General features: G+C 38.4%; 1 protein-coding gene across 16 annotated transcripts in view; it reads left to right on the forward strand.

Annotated features, from left to right (window-relative positions):
* The window catches only part of LOC126457647 (uncharacterized), a 118,008-nt gene that overhangs the window by 77,139 nt on the left and 26,666 nt on the right, over positions 1–14,203 (forward strand). For all 16 annotated transcript variants that reach the window (XM_050094130.1, XM_050094133.1, XM_050094127.1 and 13 more), the window contains 2 exons: positions 8,353–8,565; positions 10,406–10,605. In XM_050094130.1, coding sequence (XP_049950087.1) covers positions 8,353–8,565; positions 10,406–10,605 — 413 coding nt within the window. The remainder of the gene's footprint in view (positions 1–8,352; positions 8,566–10,405; positions 10,606–14,203) is intronic.

Here is a 14,203-nt window from a genome sequence, read left to right on the forward strand (position 1 = left end):
GACGGGTATACACTCGCACACACACACACACACACACACACACACACATATCCATCCAGTCACAAGCAGACATATTTAAAGACAAAGAGTTTTGGCAGAGATGTCAGTCAAGGCGGAAGTGCAGAGGCAAAGATGTTGTTGAATGACAGGTGAGGTATGAGTGGCGGCAACTTGAAATTAGCGGAGATTGAGGCCTGGTGGGTAACGGGAAGAGAGGATATATTGAAGAGCAAGTTCCCATCTCCGGAGTTCGGATAGGTTGGTGTTGGTGGGAAGTTTCCAGATAACCCGGGCGGTATAACATTGTGCCAAGTTGTGCTGGCCGTGCAGCAAGGCATGTTTAGCCACAGGGTGATCCTCATTACCAACAAACACTGTCTGCCTGTGTCCATTCATGCGAATGGACAGTTTGTTGCTGGTCATTCCCACATAGAATTCATCACAGTGTAGGCAGGTCAGTTGGTAAATCACGTGGGTGCTTTCACACGTGGCTCTGCCTTTGATCGTGTACACCTTCCGGGTTACAGGACTGGAGTAGGTGGTGGTGGGAGGGTGCATGGGACAGGTTTTACACCGGGGGCGGTTACAAGTATAGGAGCCAGAGGGTAGGGAAGGTGGTTTGGGGATTTCATAGGGATGAACTAACAGGTTACGAAGGTTAGGTGGACGGCGGAAAGACACTCTTGGTGGAGTGGGGAGGATTTCATGAAGGATGGATCTCATTTCAGGGCAGGATTTGAGGAAGTCATATCCCTGCTGGAGAGCCACATTCAGAGTCTGGTCCAGTCCCGGAAAGTATCCTGTCACAAGTGGGGCACTTTTGTGGTTCTTCTGTGGGAGGTTCTGGGTTTGAGGGGATGAGGAAGTGGCTCTGGTTATTTGCTTCTGTACCAGGTCGGGAGGGTAGTTACGGGATGTGAAAGCTGTTGTCAGGTTGTTGGTGTAATGGTTCAGGGATTCCGGGCTGGAGCAGATTCGTTTGCCACGAAGACCTAGGCTGTAGGGAAGGGACCGTTTGATGTGGAATGGATGGCAGCTGTCATAATGGAGGTACTGTTGCTTGTTGGTGGGTTTGATGTGGACGGACGTGTGAAGCTGGCCATTGGACAGATGGAGGTCAACGTCAAGGAAAGTGGCGCGGGATTTGGAGTAAGACCAAGTGAATCTGAGATATATCCAACGAAAGCGCTGGCAGGTCGATAGACACACAAACATACACACAAAATTCAAGCTTTCGCAACAAACTGTTGCCTCATCAGGAAAGAGGGAAGGAGAGGGAAAGATGAAAGGATGTGGGTTTTAAGGGAGAGGGTAAGGAGTCATTCCAATCCCGGGAGCGGAAAGACTTACCTTAGGGCATTCCAATCCCGGGAGCGGAAAGACTTACCTTAGGGGGGGAAAAAAGGACGGGTATACACTCGCACACACACCCATATCCATCCACACATATACAGACACAAGCAGACATATTTAAAGACAAAGAGTTTGGGCAGAGATGTCAGTCGAGGCGGAAGTGCAGAGGCAAAGATGTGCCAGCGCATCCGTATGGTAAGTCACATCATCTTTACAAATGATTGAAGCGATTACACAGCTCAACAATAACTTTATTATTTGAGATCTTTTCACAATGCTTTGCACACACATACAAAAACTCAAAAAGTTTTTTTAGGCATTTACAAATGTTCGATATGTGCGCCTTTGGTGATTCGGCAGACATCAAGCCGATAATCAAGTTCCTCCCACACTCGGCGTAGCATGTCCCCATCAATGAGTTCGAAACGGTAAGGCTTCTGCTTTAGCTTTTTCCGTAAGATTTTCCAAACCGTCGGCTGTGGTACGTTTAGCTCCCTGCTTGCTTTATTCGTCGACTTCTGCGGGCTACGCGTGAAACTTGCCCGCACGCGTTCCGTAAGATTTTCCAAACCGTCGGCTGTGGTACGTTTAGCTCCCTGCTTGCTTTATTCGTCGACTTCTGCGGGCTACGCGTGAAACTTGCCCGCACGCGTTCAACCGTTTCTTCGCTCACTGCAGGCCGACCCGTTGATTTCCCCTTACAGAGGCATCCAGAAGCTTTAAACTGTACATACCATCGCCGAATGGAGTTAGCAGTTGGTGGATCTTTGTTGAACTTCGTCCTGAAGTGTCGTTGCACTGTTATGACTGACTGATGTGAGTGCATTTCAAGCACGACATACGCTTTCTCGGCTCCTGTCGCCATTTTGTCTCACTGCGCTCTCGAGCGCTCTGGCGGCAGAAACATGAAGTGCGGCTTCAGCCGAACAAAACTTTATGAGTTTTTCTACATATCTGTAGTGTGTCGTGACCATATGTCAATGAATGAAGCTACAGTGAATTTATGAAATCGCTTCAATCATTTGTAATAGCCCTGTATATAATAGAGGGAAACATTCCACGTGGGAAAAATATGTGTGTATGTTTGTGTTTGTTTGTGTGTCTATCGACCTGCCAGCGCTTTCGTTTGGTACACACGCACGCACACAACTTGCACACACATCTGCAGTCTCAGAGAGCTGAGACCACCAGCTGGTCTCAGCTCTCGGAGACTGCAGACGTGTGTGTGTGTGTGTGTGTGTGTGTGTGTGTGTGAGAGAGAGAGAGAGAGAGAGAGAGAGAGAGAGAGAGAGAGAAGCTAAATTTGAAGAAACATTGTCGTTCCTCCAGATTACTTATATTTGCTATGTCTGAAGTGGCTAGTTTCTCTTTAACATTTCGTTCCATGTTATCTGCTTGAATGATAATGTCTGCAATTTGCAATTGGACAAAAGGATTTAGATTATCCTGTTTTTCAACACTCTCCTTCAGGGTGTGCAATCTCTGATTTACATCATCAAATTTAACATTGCATATGCTTTGAAATGATCCAAATTTTTCGACAAGTTCTGTTTCTACATTATTACATTTATCTTCAATATCAAATTCTAATTTTTTAGTTAAATCTTGAAGATGCTCATCATGTCTTTGGTTAAATTCAGTAAATAGTTGATTAACGTGAGTATTCAAAGAACTAGTGAGGTCACTCTTTAGATCTAACTTCAGATTTTCTACCTTATTATTTAAAGAGTCAAATTCAGTCTTTAATAAAACTATATTTACTGCTTGACTGTTCAAGGTTTCACTTTGATTACTTAAAATTTCACTCTGATCATCTAATTTTCACTTAGAGTGGCTGAATGAGCCTTCTGGTCATCTTAACTTAGCATCTAATCTAGAATGTACTGAGACTATCTCTTTTTTTAAAGCAGCAATTTGAGTGTTTACAGCTGCTGAATCTGCTCCCTGGGCTTTAATTAAAATCACTAATTCAGACAAGTGTGGCATTTCCCTAGTCACTTTAATAGCTGTGACTAGTTCTGCTAGTTCCTGTTCTTGATCCATATTCTTTTTACTCTTAGCTCTGGTGATCATTAAAAAAAGTTCACCTCTGAGCATAATATCTATACTAACAGTTTATCCTTCAACAGTTCCCTCAACTTTACCAAATAATTAATGTTTTTCACTCACCCAGCATAGAGTTCTAGCTGCATTGGTGAGCGAAGGTGTAGGCCTGATTGCTATGGCAACTCATAATATCTTCTTCCCATTTCTGTCTTAAAATTCCTGTTTTCTTCCTGTCCTGTCACTTGGATCGCCACGTCCTAACGTTTTTCGGACGACAAGAGACAGTGTGGTACTGGATTGCAAGGCTCACACGACTCTCAAGTCAGTTAACTTGCACATTGTGTGTAGCCAATCCTCTTCTCTGGGTAATCAGCTATGTTGATCTCCCAAAAGCTTCTTCTCCAAAGACTATAGCTGGTTAAAGGAATTTATTAAACTACTTCTCTATCCTTGAAATAATTTGGGTACTCGTAGAATACATTTCAGTTCAATCGCTTTATATTTTCAACTTCCACAGACAACAGCTTCTACAAGCTAACTTAGTCCTTAAACATTAGACACATTTACATATATTCAGATATCATTGGTTTGATAACCAAATAATTTATGAACATCTTACATGTGTCTTGCTTTGTTCGCAGCCGAGACATGAAGTAAGTTAAAAGTCTCTAGTCTCAAGCGAGTGCAATATGTGAATGAACATAGAAATATGTATTAAGTTGTTCATTAGTCTTTTTACAATAACACAGACACTAAAGAGCACAGAATACTACATAAACTTTTCTTGTTCTTCTCTAGTCGTACACGGAAACACTGTGGACCATACAGCAGGTACTTGTCTGCCGCCATTCGGCCACCAGGTCCATCTTTTTCTCATAACTATTTTTTTACCTCCACATACAAATAGGTGATGCGCAGCAGGGCATATTCGTTTTTCCCACTCACCTCTAAAATATCGGGTGTTCAAAACAGTGGAAGACTGAGTGGTTCTAGAATTTACTCCGAAATTCTCGAAGCACTATACATTGCCCTCTTGAGGTTAAGTATTACTCGTTGTCTCTTTTTGACATTTTAAAGTATCATCTCAGCTTTAACTTCTGTTGTGAAAAATGTTGTATGTTTGTAGTTTTGCTGAACTGTTTAACACTGTTGCTGATTTGTACATCTACCTCTTCATACATATTTGGTAAAACATTGTGAAGTGCTTACCAGAGTGTACTTAGCATGATAGGATTTCCTCTCAGTCTAATCATATACGGAACATTGGAAGACTTACTGCTTAAACACCTCTGTACGTGCTGTAATCCTAAGCTTGTTTTCACGATTTCTACGGGAGTGTTACACGGGGAAGAAGATCTCTACAATCTTCACTTAATATTGATTTTTAAACCTTTATAAGTGGGCTTCCGTGGGATCATTTGTGCCACTCTTCAAGAATCTACCAGCTAAGGTTATTCAAATTTTTAATGCTCCCCTTTGGCTCAGACAAATCTGTGGCCACTGGTACCACCCATCTTTCTATATGTTAAATATTCCCTCTTAGTCCTATTTGATAGGATCCCACAGACTTTAGCAATATTCTAAGATGGGGCACACAAGTGATCTGTTGACAGTGTCCTTTGGAGATTGAGTGCATTTTCCCGCTACCCTGAAAACTGAAATGTGATCATTCCATTGCATATCCATTCAAACTGTTATAACAACATTTTTACATGAATTGACTGATCCAAATTGAGACTCATTGATAGTGTAACTCATAGGAGAATACTTTGCTGTGCTTTGTCAAGTGCATTTAAAGCAAGTTGCCAATCTTTGGAATCTTATCAAGATTTGATATTATTTGTGCAGCTTTCTTCAGACAGTACTTCATTACAGATAACTGCATTATCTGCGATAACTCTGGGGTTACTGCTAATATTGTCTGCTAGATCATTGCTACACAGCAAGAACAGTACAGTTCCCAGTACAGTTCCCTGGGTCACATCTAATGATGTTTCTGCTTCTGGTGACTCTTCATCCAAGATAACTTGCTGCATCCTCCCTACCAAGAAATTATCAGTCATCTCATAAATTTTGTTTGAGTGACCAAATGATCATACTTCTATTAATAAATGCTTTTCAGAAGTCAAGAAATACTACACCTGCATTATTAGCTTGATCCTTGGCTTTCAGGATGCCATGTGAGAAACAAGATGTACAATAAAATATTGGACAAGTAAATTTATATCTACATCTACGTGGATTCTCTGCAAATCACATTTAAGTGTCTGCCAGAGGGTTCATCGAACCAACTTCACAATTCTCTATTATTCCCATATCATATAGCGCGTGGAAAAAATGAACACCTATTTCTTTCCGTGCCAGCTCCGATTTCCCTTATTTTATTATGTTGATTGTTTCTCCCTGCGTAGGTCAGCATCACCAAAATATTTTCGCATTTGGAGTAGAAAGTAGGTGATTCAACTTTCATGAGAAGATTCTGCTGTAACAAAAAACGCCTTTCTTTTAATGATGTCCACTCCAAATCCTGTATCATTTCAGTGACACTCTCTCCCCTATTCCCGATAATACAAAACGTGCTGCCCTTCTTTGAACTTTTTCGATGTACTCCATGAGTGCTATCTGGTAAGGATCCCACACCAACAGCAGTATTCTAAAAGAGGATGGACAAGAGTAGTTTAGGCAGTTCCTTTAGTAGATCTGTTACATTTTCTAAGTGTCCTGCCAATAAAATGCAGTCTTTGGTTAGCCTTCCATATGACATTTTCTATGTGTTCCTTCCAGTTTAAGTTGTTTGTAATTGTAATTCCTAGGTATTTAGTTGAATTTACGGCCTTTAGATTTGACTGATTTATCATGTAACCAAAGTTTAACTGATTTCTTGTAGCACTCATGTGGATGACCTCACTATTTTCGTTATTTAGGGTCAATTGCCAATTTTCGCACCATACAGATATCTTTTCTAAATCATTTTGCAATTTGTTTTGATCTGCTGATGACTTTAGTAGTCGATAAGTAACAGTGTCATCTGCAAACAACCTAAGATGGCTGCTCAGATTGTCTCCCAAATCGTTTATCTATATAAGGAGTAGCAAAGGGCATATACCACTATCTAGGGGAGTGTGTGATGGAATGAGTAACCTAATGTGAACTGATTTACTACCCTTAATTTTAGTTTCTCTGTCATCCGTGAGTGTCTGTGCACTAAACTTTGGTGCCGAAAACTTCAGTGTGAAAATGTTCCTGTAATGAAATATGAGGCATGGTTATAAAATAGCTGTCTGTTGCTGTAAAACATTTTATTTCAAAAACGTACATATTTAGTCACTGTCACCCTCAATAAGCTCCGCTTGTCTATCACTACAAAACTCCACGCATATTTTCCATTGATGGAAACTGTGCTTGAAGTCTTCCTCTGTGAGCTTCTTGATGTCATGTGCCACTTTTTCTTTCACCACTTCAATAGACTCCGGTCTTGTCCCTTTTAATGCAGATTTGACCCTGGGGAATAGAAATAAGTCATATGGTGCTAGGTCAGGCAATAAGGTGGATGGTTTAACACTGGGATGCTGTACTTCTTTAGAAACCTGACTTGTTCTTCCACAGTTTGGTTCACTTTTTCATATTTTCTCATGGAGCTGAGCAAGAACCTCAAGGTAGTAATGTTAGTTAATGATAAGACCTTCAATAACCCAGTGAAGATACCCTATTCCATGAATATAGGAAAATGAATCTTCATCACTTTGACTCTTGATTAGCTCATTTAAGCATTTTTCAAACTCAGTTAAGTTGGGCTCTTTCTGTCCATGGATTGGCACTTTGTTTCTGGATCATAAGTAAAAAACCTAGATTCATCACATTTTATCACCCTTTTCAAGTAGTCAGAATTATTATCAATGGTATTCAAAGTGTCAGTCCAGACATTTTCACAATCTTCTTTTTGTTCTGTCATGACAATTTTTGGCACCAGTTTTGTACACAATTTTCTCACATTAAATTGGCTATGTAAAATTTGCCATATGTATTCTTTGTCAGTCCTTACAGCTTCACCAATTGGTTGAATAATCAGCTGACAGTCAGATCAATTCAGATTACACACTTTTTCAATATTTGCATCAGTTTTTTATGCTGAAGCTTGTCAGGGGAATGACTCATCTTCAACATCTTGTTGACCATCTTGGAAATGCTTGAACTGCTCAGAAAATCATGTACAAGATAAACAGTCTTCACCATACACTTCTTTTAGTAAAAAGTAGATAACAGTAACACTTTTTCAAAGTTTCACGTGAAACTGTATGACAATTCATTGCTCTATTATTACACTTGTCATTCTTCTGACAACAGAATAACAGCTCTTACACAAGCAGAGGCCATACACGTGTGATTTGTCTACAGACACCAGAGATGCTGAATTTGACTGAGAAGGCTTCAGGCTTTATGGTTATTGGTCATTCATCTTTGGTGCATGTGTACCTAATCTGTGACAGCATCAGCCCCATTATTTTATATCTACACCTCATATGTAAAACAGGATTTCATTTATAACATATGTCTGAGAAAGTCCTACTCTTCTCCCTGAATTTTTTTTTTTTTTTTTTGTGTAGCTGTATGATGATTAGAGTTGTCTGCACATCATACCCTTTAGGCTCAAAAAACTGGAATTATGTTATTAGTATTTAAAATGTGGCAACAATGAGTTGTAATGGTGATTGGTTTTCACTATGTAGATTTGCATGCATGTGCTTCTACCAGTATACAATTGTTGCATTTATTTATTAGCTTTCCATAAACATTAATGTTCAGAATTTGGTTCAAAATCTGTTGGGTGCTATCTGCTGTCAAAAGTGTTGTAATTTTTTATAGATATTTCTTTTCTCTTTTTCTCCCTCTGTTAATTTCTCTACACATGCAATCTTATAATAGTAGTGAATGCTAGCTATTTATTCATTTTAGGTTTGGCTGCGTCGTGGATGTGTTGCTTTGAGAAGACTTATGCTACACATGTGCAGACTGGGTGATGCAGGGCGTCTTCTTCAAATGACAGCCAAGGCTTTTCCAAGTATACAAGAACTCAGCTTACAAGAATGCACGCCACTCAGCATACCTGACTACTGTTTACTTGCTGGCTTTACTGAACTACAGGCCCTCAACTTGTCACGTTGTAAGGTTGGTTGTAAATCATTTTTTTTACACACACACACATGACTTGAACCACTTGCATTGAAAAATTATTACTATATGTGTTAGAAGTCCACTGTTCCATGTAATTTAACTATATAAATATGTACATTGTTTGTGTTTTGGCTTCTACAAAATGTAATGCAGTGAAGAATTGTCAGTAGAAGAGATATTGATTTACTTGAAGAATCTAGCTTTTAGTGAAGCAATATGGTGATGGTATTGTAAAATGCACTGTCTGTTTTGCTGGGATAGCATCTACAGTATGTTCTGTCATTGGCCAAATTCGACTAAAAATGGGAACAAGCACAGAAATGGTATGATAGCTTATTACTGCTAATACTTATTTGAGTGACAAAAACTGGGGAAAATACTCCTATACCTCAGAAACATCAATACATTATCATCTCTCAGGCCCCTTGATGAAGTCAGTATAATAAATAATCAAGTTAAAATACTTAATAACAAATAACTTTTCCATTTCAGTTTTCAGTTCAGTTCATTGTCTTGTACTTGTTTTTACATGATTCCTAAAAATCAATGTTCAGTCAACATTCCTTGTGGATATGGCATCACAGTAGCTTTATGAATATAGCTTCGCAGTCTCCATGAGCAATATATCACCAATAAGAAAAATGTTTTCATGCGTGAGCAGCTTAAAAGGATTTTGTGTGCTGTTTTTTAAGAAATAAGAAAGTGAGTCACTTTTTACAACATTATGTCCCAAAAAAGAATTTAGTATCTTGAAATGGGTGTAGGGCCTCCAGTATCATCAGTATTTTAAGACTAAAAACTTGCCTAGATCTGTTTTTGGTAATTATAAGAGCAACATGTATAAAAAGATGTATAATTTATGTGTTGTTAATTGAAAAGTGAATCACTATAAACACAAGTCCACAGCTCGTGGACTATGGGGTCTCAGATTCAATCCCTGGCAGGGTCGGGGATTTTCTCCACACGGGGACTGGGTATTTATGTTGTCCTTATCATTTCATCATCATCATTCGGGAAAATGGTGAGACTGGACAGTGTAAAGATTGACAATTTGTTCAGGTCCTGATAATTGTGTCATTGAGCATACCACAAACCAAAAATCGTCATCATACAAGCTCAACATAAATTGTAATTAATGTAATCAGCATGAACAGAATCATCAGTTTTTAAGTAGAAGTTAGAATTTTCTGCAATATTTGGTGGGTGTGTAGTTTGCCTCGAATTTGATCAGGTTTTGCAAAGGAATTATGAGAAAATTGGAAAACAATTTTATTTTGAAGTAGTAGATGTATCTCATAACATTACATTTGGAATAACCAAGTAGGCAAACTGCAACATCTGGGAATGTGAGGCAAGTATTTTAAAAGAAATTATATTATTCTGTGTGAATAGGGCACAAAGAGAGATTTTCATTGCCCAACTTTTCACTCTGTAAATGAGATCATACATATGATACAATGCATAATGGAGGAATATTGTAATTCAACTTCATTTTATGTGTCCTCAATAAAGTACACTGACATGGGAAGCTGTTTTATATACACTTCCTTCTTTCCATAGTTTCTCCTCAGGTACACAAAAACATTAATAATACACAAAGTAGAATAAACCAGAATAAAGTACTGTTTGTCTGAGGATTACGGTCTGTCAGGGCTTATTTGTTACTGGCAGTTGGCAGTTATGGGTCATGGGAAACAGAGCTATTTACTGAAAACAAATAATGATAACTTTTTGCTGTCTTTCATCCTTCAGGAAGCATGAAAACCTTAACATATTTTATACAAATTATTTTAAAAGTATCTGTTAATTATAGCCAAATTATTATTTGTCGCAGGGCATGGGTGAAGAGGCTATATGCACAATAGCCAGCAGATGTACGCAGTTAAGGGAGCTCCGACTTGACTGGACAGATGGCTTAAGGGATGATGACGTCAAATTTATTGTACAAAAACTTGGCCACCAGTTACAAGTGCTTACTCTAGGTGGCAGACTTCTGACAAATGAAGGCTACAAAGTTATTGCAGATTGCAAAAGGTTTGTTGATGTTGGTTTGTATGGCATCTGATTGCAGATAAGAGTGGAAATAATATGCAAAAGGACAGTGGAATGTCACAATTAGAAATATATACAGCAGATTCTTTATAAAGCATATATTACATGTTCAGAAGTTCTTAGAGATTGTTTCTTAAATTCATCACATGAAGAAGTGGTCCTGTGCCATTTTTAATGCATGATGAAAAAATATCCCTTTGTTGATTATTATCTGTATACTTGTCCATAAATACAGTTTGGAAAGATAGAAATAGAGCCTCACACAGAAAGGGTTTTATTGTGAGCGTGTGTTGTGACATTTGGTTGACCTACTGATTGCCAGTGAAACTTCCTTTTCATTGTAGAGAATGTGTGGTGTTACGTATTGACAAGACAGAGATTTTAGGCTTAATACTACTATTACACACAATTTGTTTAACAGAAAAGGGATTATACATCTTATTTTCCTTTTTGATTCTGAATTGTCCTCTTTAGTAAATCTCTTTTTCCAAACAACAATGCGAAGACAGCTCATTATACGAGAAGTTTGAACACCAGATAGGCAATTTAAGAAGTAGTGATGGTTGTTACTCATATATAAACTTACTGTCCTGTAGTGAAATCACAGCATCAAAGGAAGGGCACAAATGTACATACATGGAGAGATAGATAAATAGGCAGAGAGAGTATGTGTGTGGTTTTGTACCAGAAGAATTTATACTAGTTTAATGAAAAAAATAAGAGACATTGCCTATTTTTTTATATAGTTTGCATCCAGTTGCTGCAGGTTTTGTTGGTGTGCTGTAATATTTGTTACTGACGCATTTTGACATTGGTAACAATAGTGAATGCTTGCTTTATTATTAGCTGTCAAAAAGGCTACATACACTTGACATTTTTTTACTTGTAGAAAAAAATGGAATACAGAATTTGCACTTAATTTCACTTTAAAAGTGTTATGAATTACAGCACCACATTGATAGTTTTTATGATACTTTTGGTGAATCACCTGTGAGTAAAGTATGAAATTTTAAATGACAAGAGCAGTTCCATAAGGGCTGTTCAGATATTGAATGTATTGCTCTGGATAACTGAGCACACCAACAACTAATAACCACATAAAAGAGTGAAGAAAATTATTATTGCTGAATCATAATCAGATATGTTTCTAATGATGCTGGCATATCATTAATCTCAAGCTAAACATTTTCAGCATCACAATATCTCACTCGAAGTTATTTAGTTAGCTGGTTGCATGTTCCATTGATCAATTGCATTGTATGATTTTCCAAAAAGTTTGAGCTACAGAATTCATTTGGCACATCCATCGCTATTTCTAGCAAACTGTACGTAGTACATGTAGTATTCTTATTACTATTTTAACTAAATGCTCTGCCTAAGCATTTTATGGAAAGTCATTGTCACTGCCCATTACAGGAGGTGAATTTGATGTGTGAACTAACCAAAAAAGTGTGATATGTGCACACTGATCTGATGAAACAAATAAATGCATTAATCATTTTCTGACTTGTTGGTATTTAAAATAATCTATCAAATTATACAGCACAATATAAATTCTTAATTCGGTATTTAAACTCCAGTTGCTCCTGTTGTTTTCCTGTACTTGTGCCAGTTTCATATCTGGTAATGATTCATATATGAATAAAAACTGTGTTATGTATCATGTTAAAATGGACTGCATCAGTAACTGGCTGAAAAAATCAGTGTGCATGATAGAGGAATATGAAAACTGCTCTTACCATGTTGTGACTGTCTTAACAATTAATGATTGTTTTTTTATGTATATCCAACATAAAGTGCTTAGCATGACATAGAAATCTACCTACAAGAATTATGAGTTTTAAACAGTAGTTACACATTGTCACTGAAATATTTGCTTTTATCTTTTATGTCACTTAAATTGTTTCATGAGACATTATATTTGCATCCAAGATTAAGTGATTTGGAGCAGCATGTAGCTAGTTGGCACTTAATGTTAGTCAAATAACCCAAAAAACAATTTCTAATACACAAACATTAGTGGAACAAAATGCAGTTTGTTTGCTTTTCAGCTTTAAACATATAATTACGTTCAACAAAATCATTTTATGTTTAAATGTGGAAGCCTTCCACAAACAATTTTGGGTTCAACTTTGTGTAGGATAGTCATCTAACCTGGCACAATTTCCAACGAAATGGCCTGTGGTCTACACTTGCTGCAGATACACATTGCTTTAGCGTACAGTTTCTATCGGAGTATTATGTTCCACGTGCAACCTGACAGTATGTATCTAGGAGTCTCTGTATTCAGTAGATCCATTTCCTTAAAGTCTTGGTGCTGAAAGTTGACTGCTAATGGAAAAAGACATCTCAAAACTGTACCTACAGATTGGAAAATTGTGCAGGTCGCACCAGTGTTTAAGAAGGGTAGTAGGAGTAATCCATCGAACTACAGACCTATATCATTGATGTCGGTTTGCAGTAGGGTTTTGGAGCATATACTGTATTTAAACATTATGAATCACTGCGAAGGGAACGATCTATTGATACGTAATCAGCATGGTTTCAGAAAACATCGTTCTTGTGCTACGCAGCTAGCTCTTTATTCGCACGAAGTAATGGCTGCTATCGACAGGGGATCTCAAGTTGATTCTGTATTTCTAGGTTTCCGGAAAGCTTTTGACACCATTCCCCACAAGCAACTTCTAATCAAGCTGCGGGCCTATGGGGTATCGTCTCTATTGTGTGACTGGATTCGTGATTTACTGCCAGGAAGGTCGCAGTTCGTAGTAATAGATGGCAAATCATCGAGTAAAACTGAAGTGATATCAGGTGTTCCTCAGGGAAGCGTCCTGGGACCTCCGCTGTTCCTGATCTATATAAATGACCTGGGTGACAATCTGAGCAGTTCTCTTAGGTTGTTCGCAGATGATGCTGTAATTTACAGTCTAGTAAGGTCATCCGAAGACCAGTATCAGTTGCAAAGCGATTTAGAAAAGATTGCTGTATGGTGTGGCAGGTGGCAGTTGACCCTAAATAACGAAAAGTGTGAGTTGATCCACATGAGTTCCAAAAGAAATCCATTGGAATTGGATTACTCGATAAATAGTACAATTCTCAAGGCTGTCAATTCAACTAAGTACCTGGGTGTTAAAATTACGAACAACTTCAGTTGGAAAGACCACGTAGATAATATTGTAGGGAAGGCGAGCCAAAGGTTGCGTTTCATTGGCAGGACACTTAGAAGATGCAACAAGTGCACTAAAGAGACAGCTTACACTACACTCGTTCGTCCTCTGTTAGAATATTGCTGTGCGATGTGGGATCCTTACCAGGTGGGATTGACGGAGGACATTGAAAGGGTGCAAAAAAGGGCAGCTCATTTTGTATTATCACGTAATAGGGGAGAGAGTGTGGCAGATATGATATGCGAGTTGGGATGGAAGTCATTAAAGCAAAGACGTTTTTCGTCGCGACGAGATCTATTTACGAAATTTCAGTCACCAACTTTCTCTTCTGAATGCGAAAATATTTTGTTGAGCCCAACCTACATAGGTAGGAATGATCATCAAAATAAAATACGAGAAATCAGAGCTCGAAC

The sequence above is a fragment of the Schistocerca serialis genome, chromosome 2, assembly GCF_023864345.2.
Source record: "Schistocerca serialis cubense isolate TAMUIC-IGC-003099 chromosome 2, iqSchSeri2.2, whole genome shotgun sequence".
Lineage (NCBI taxonomy): Eukaryota > Metazoa > Arthropoda > Insecta > Orthoptera > Acrididae > Schistocerca > Schistocerca serialis.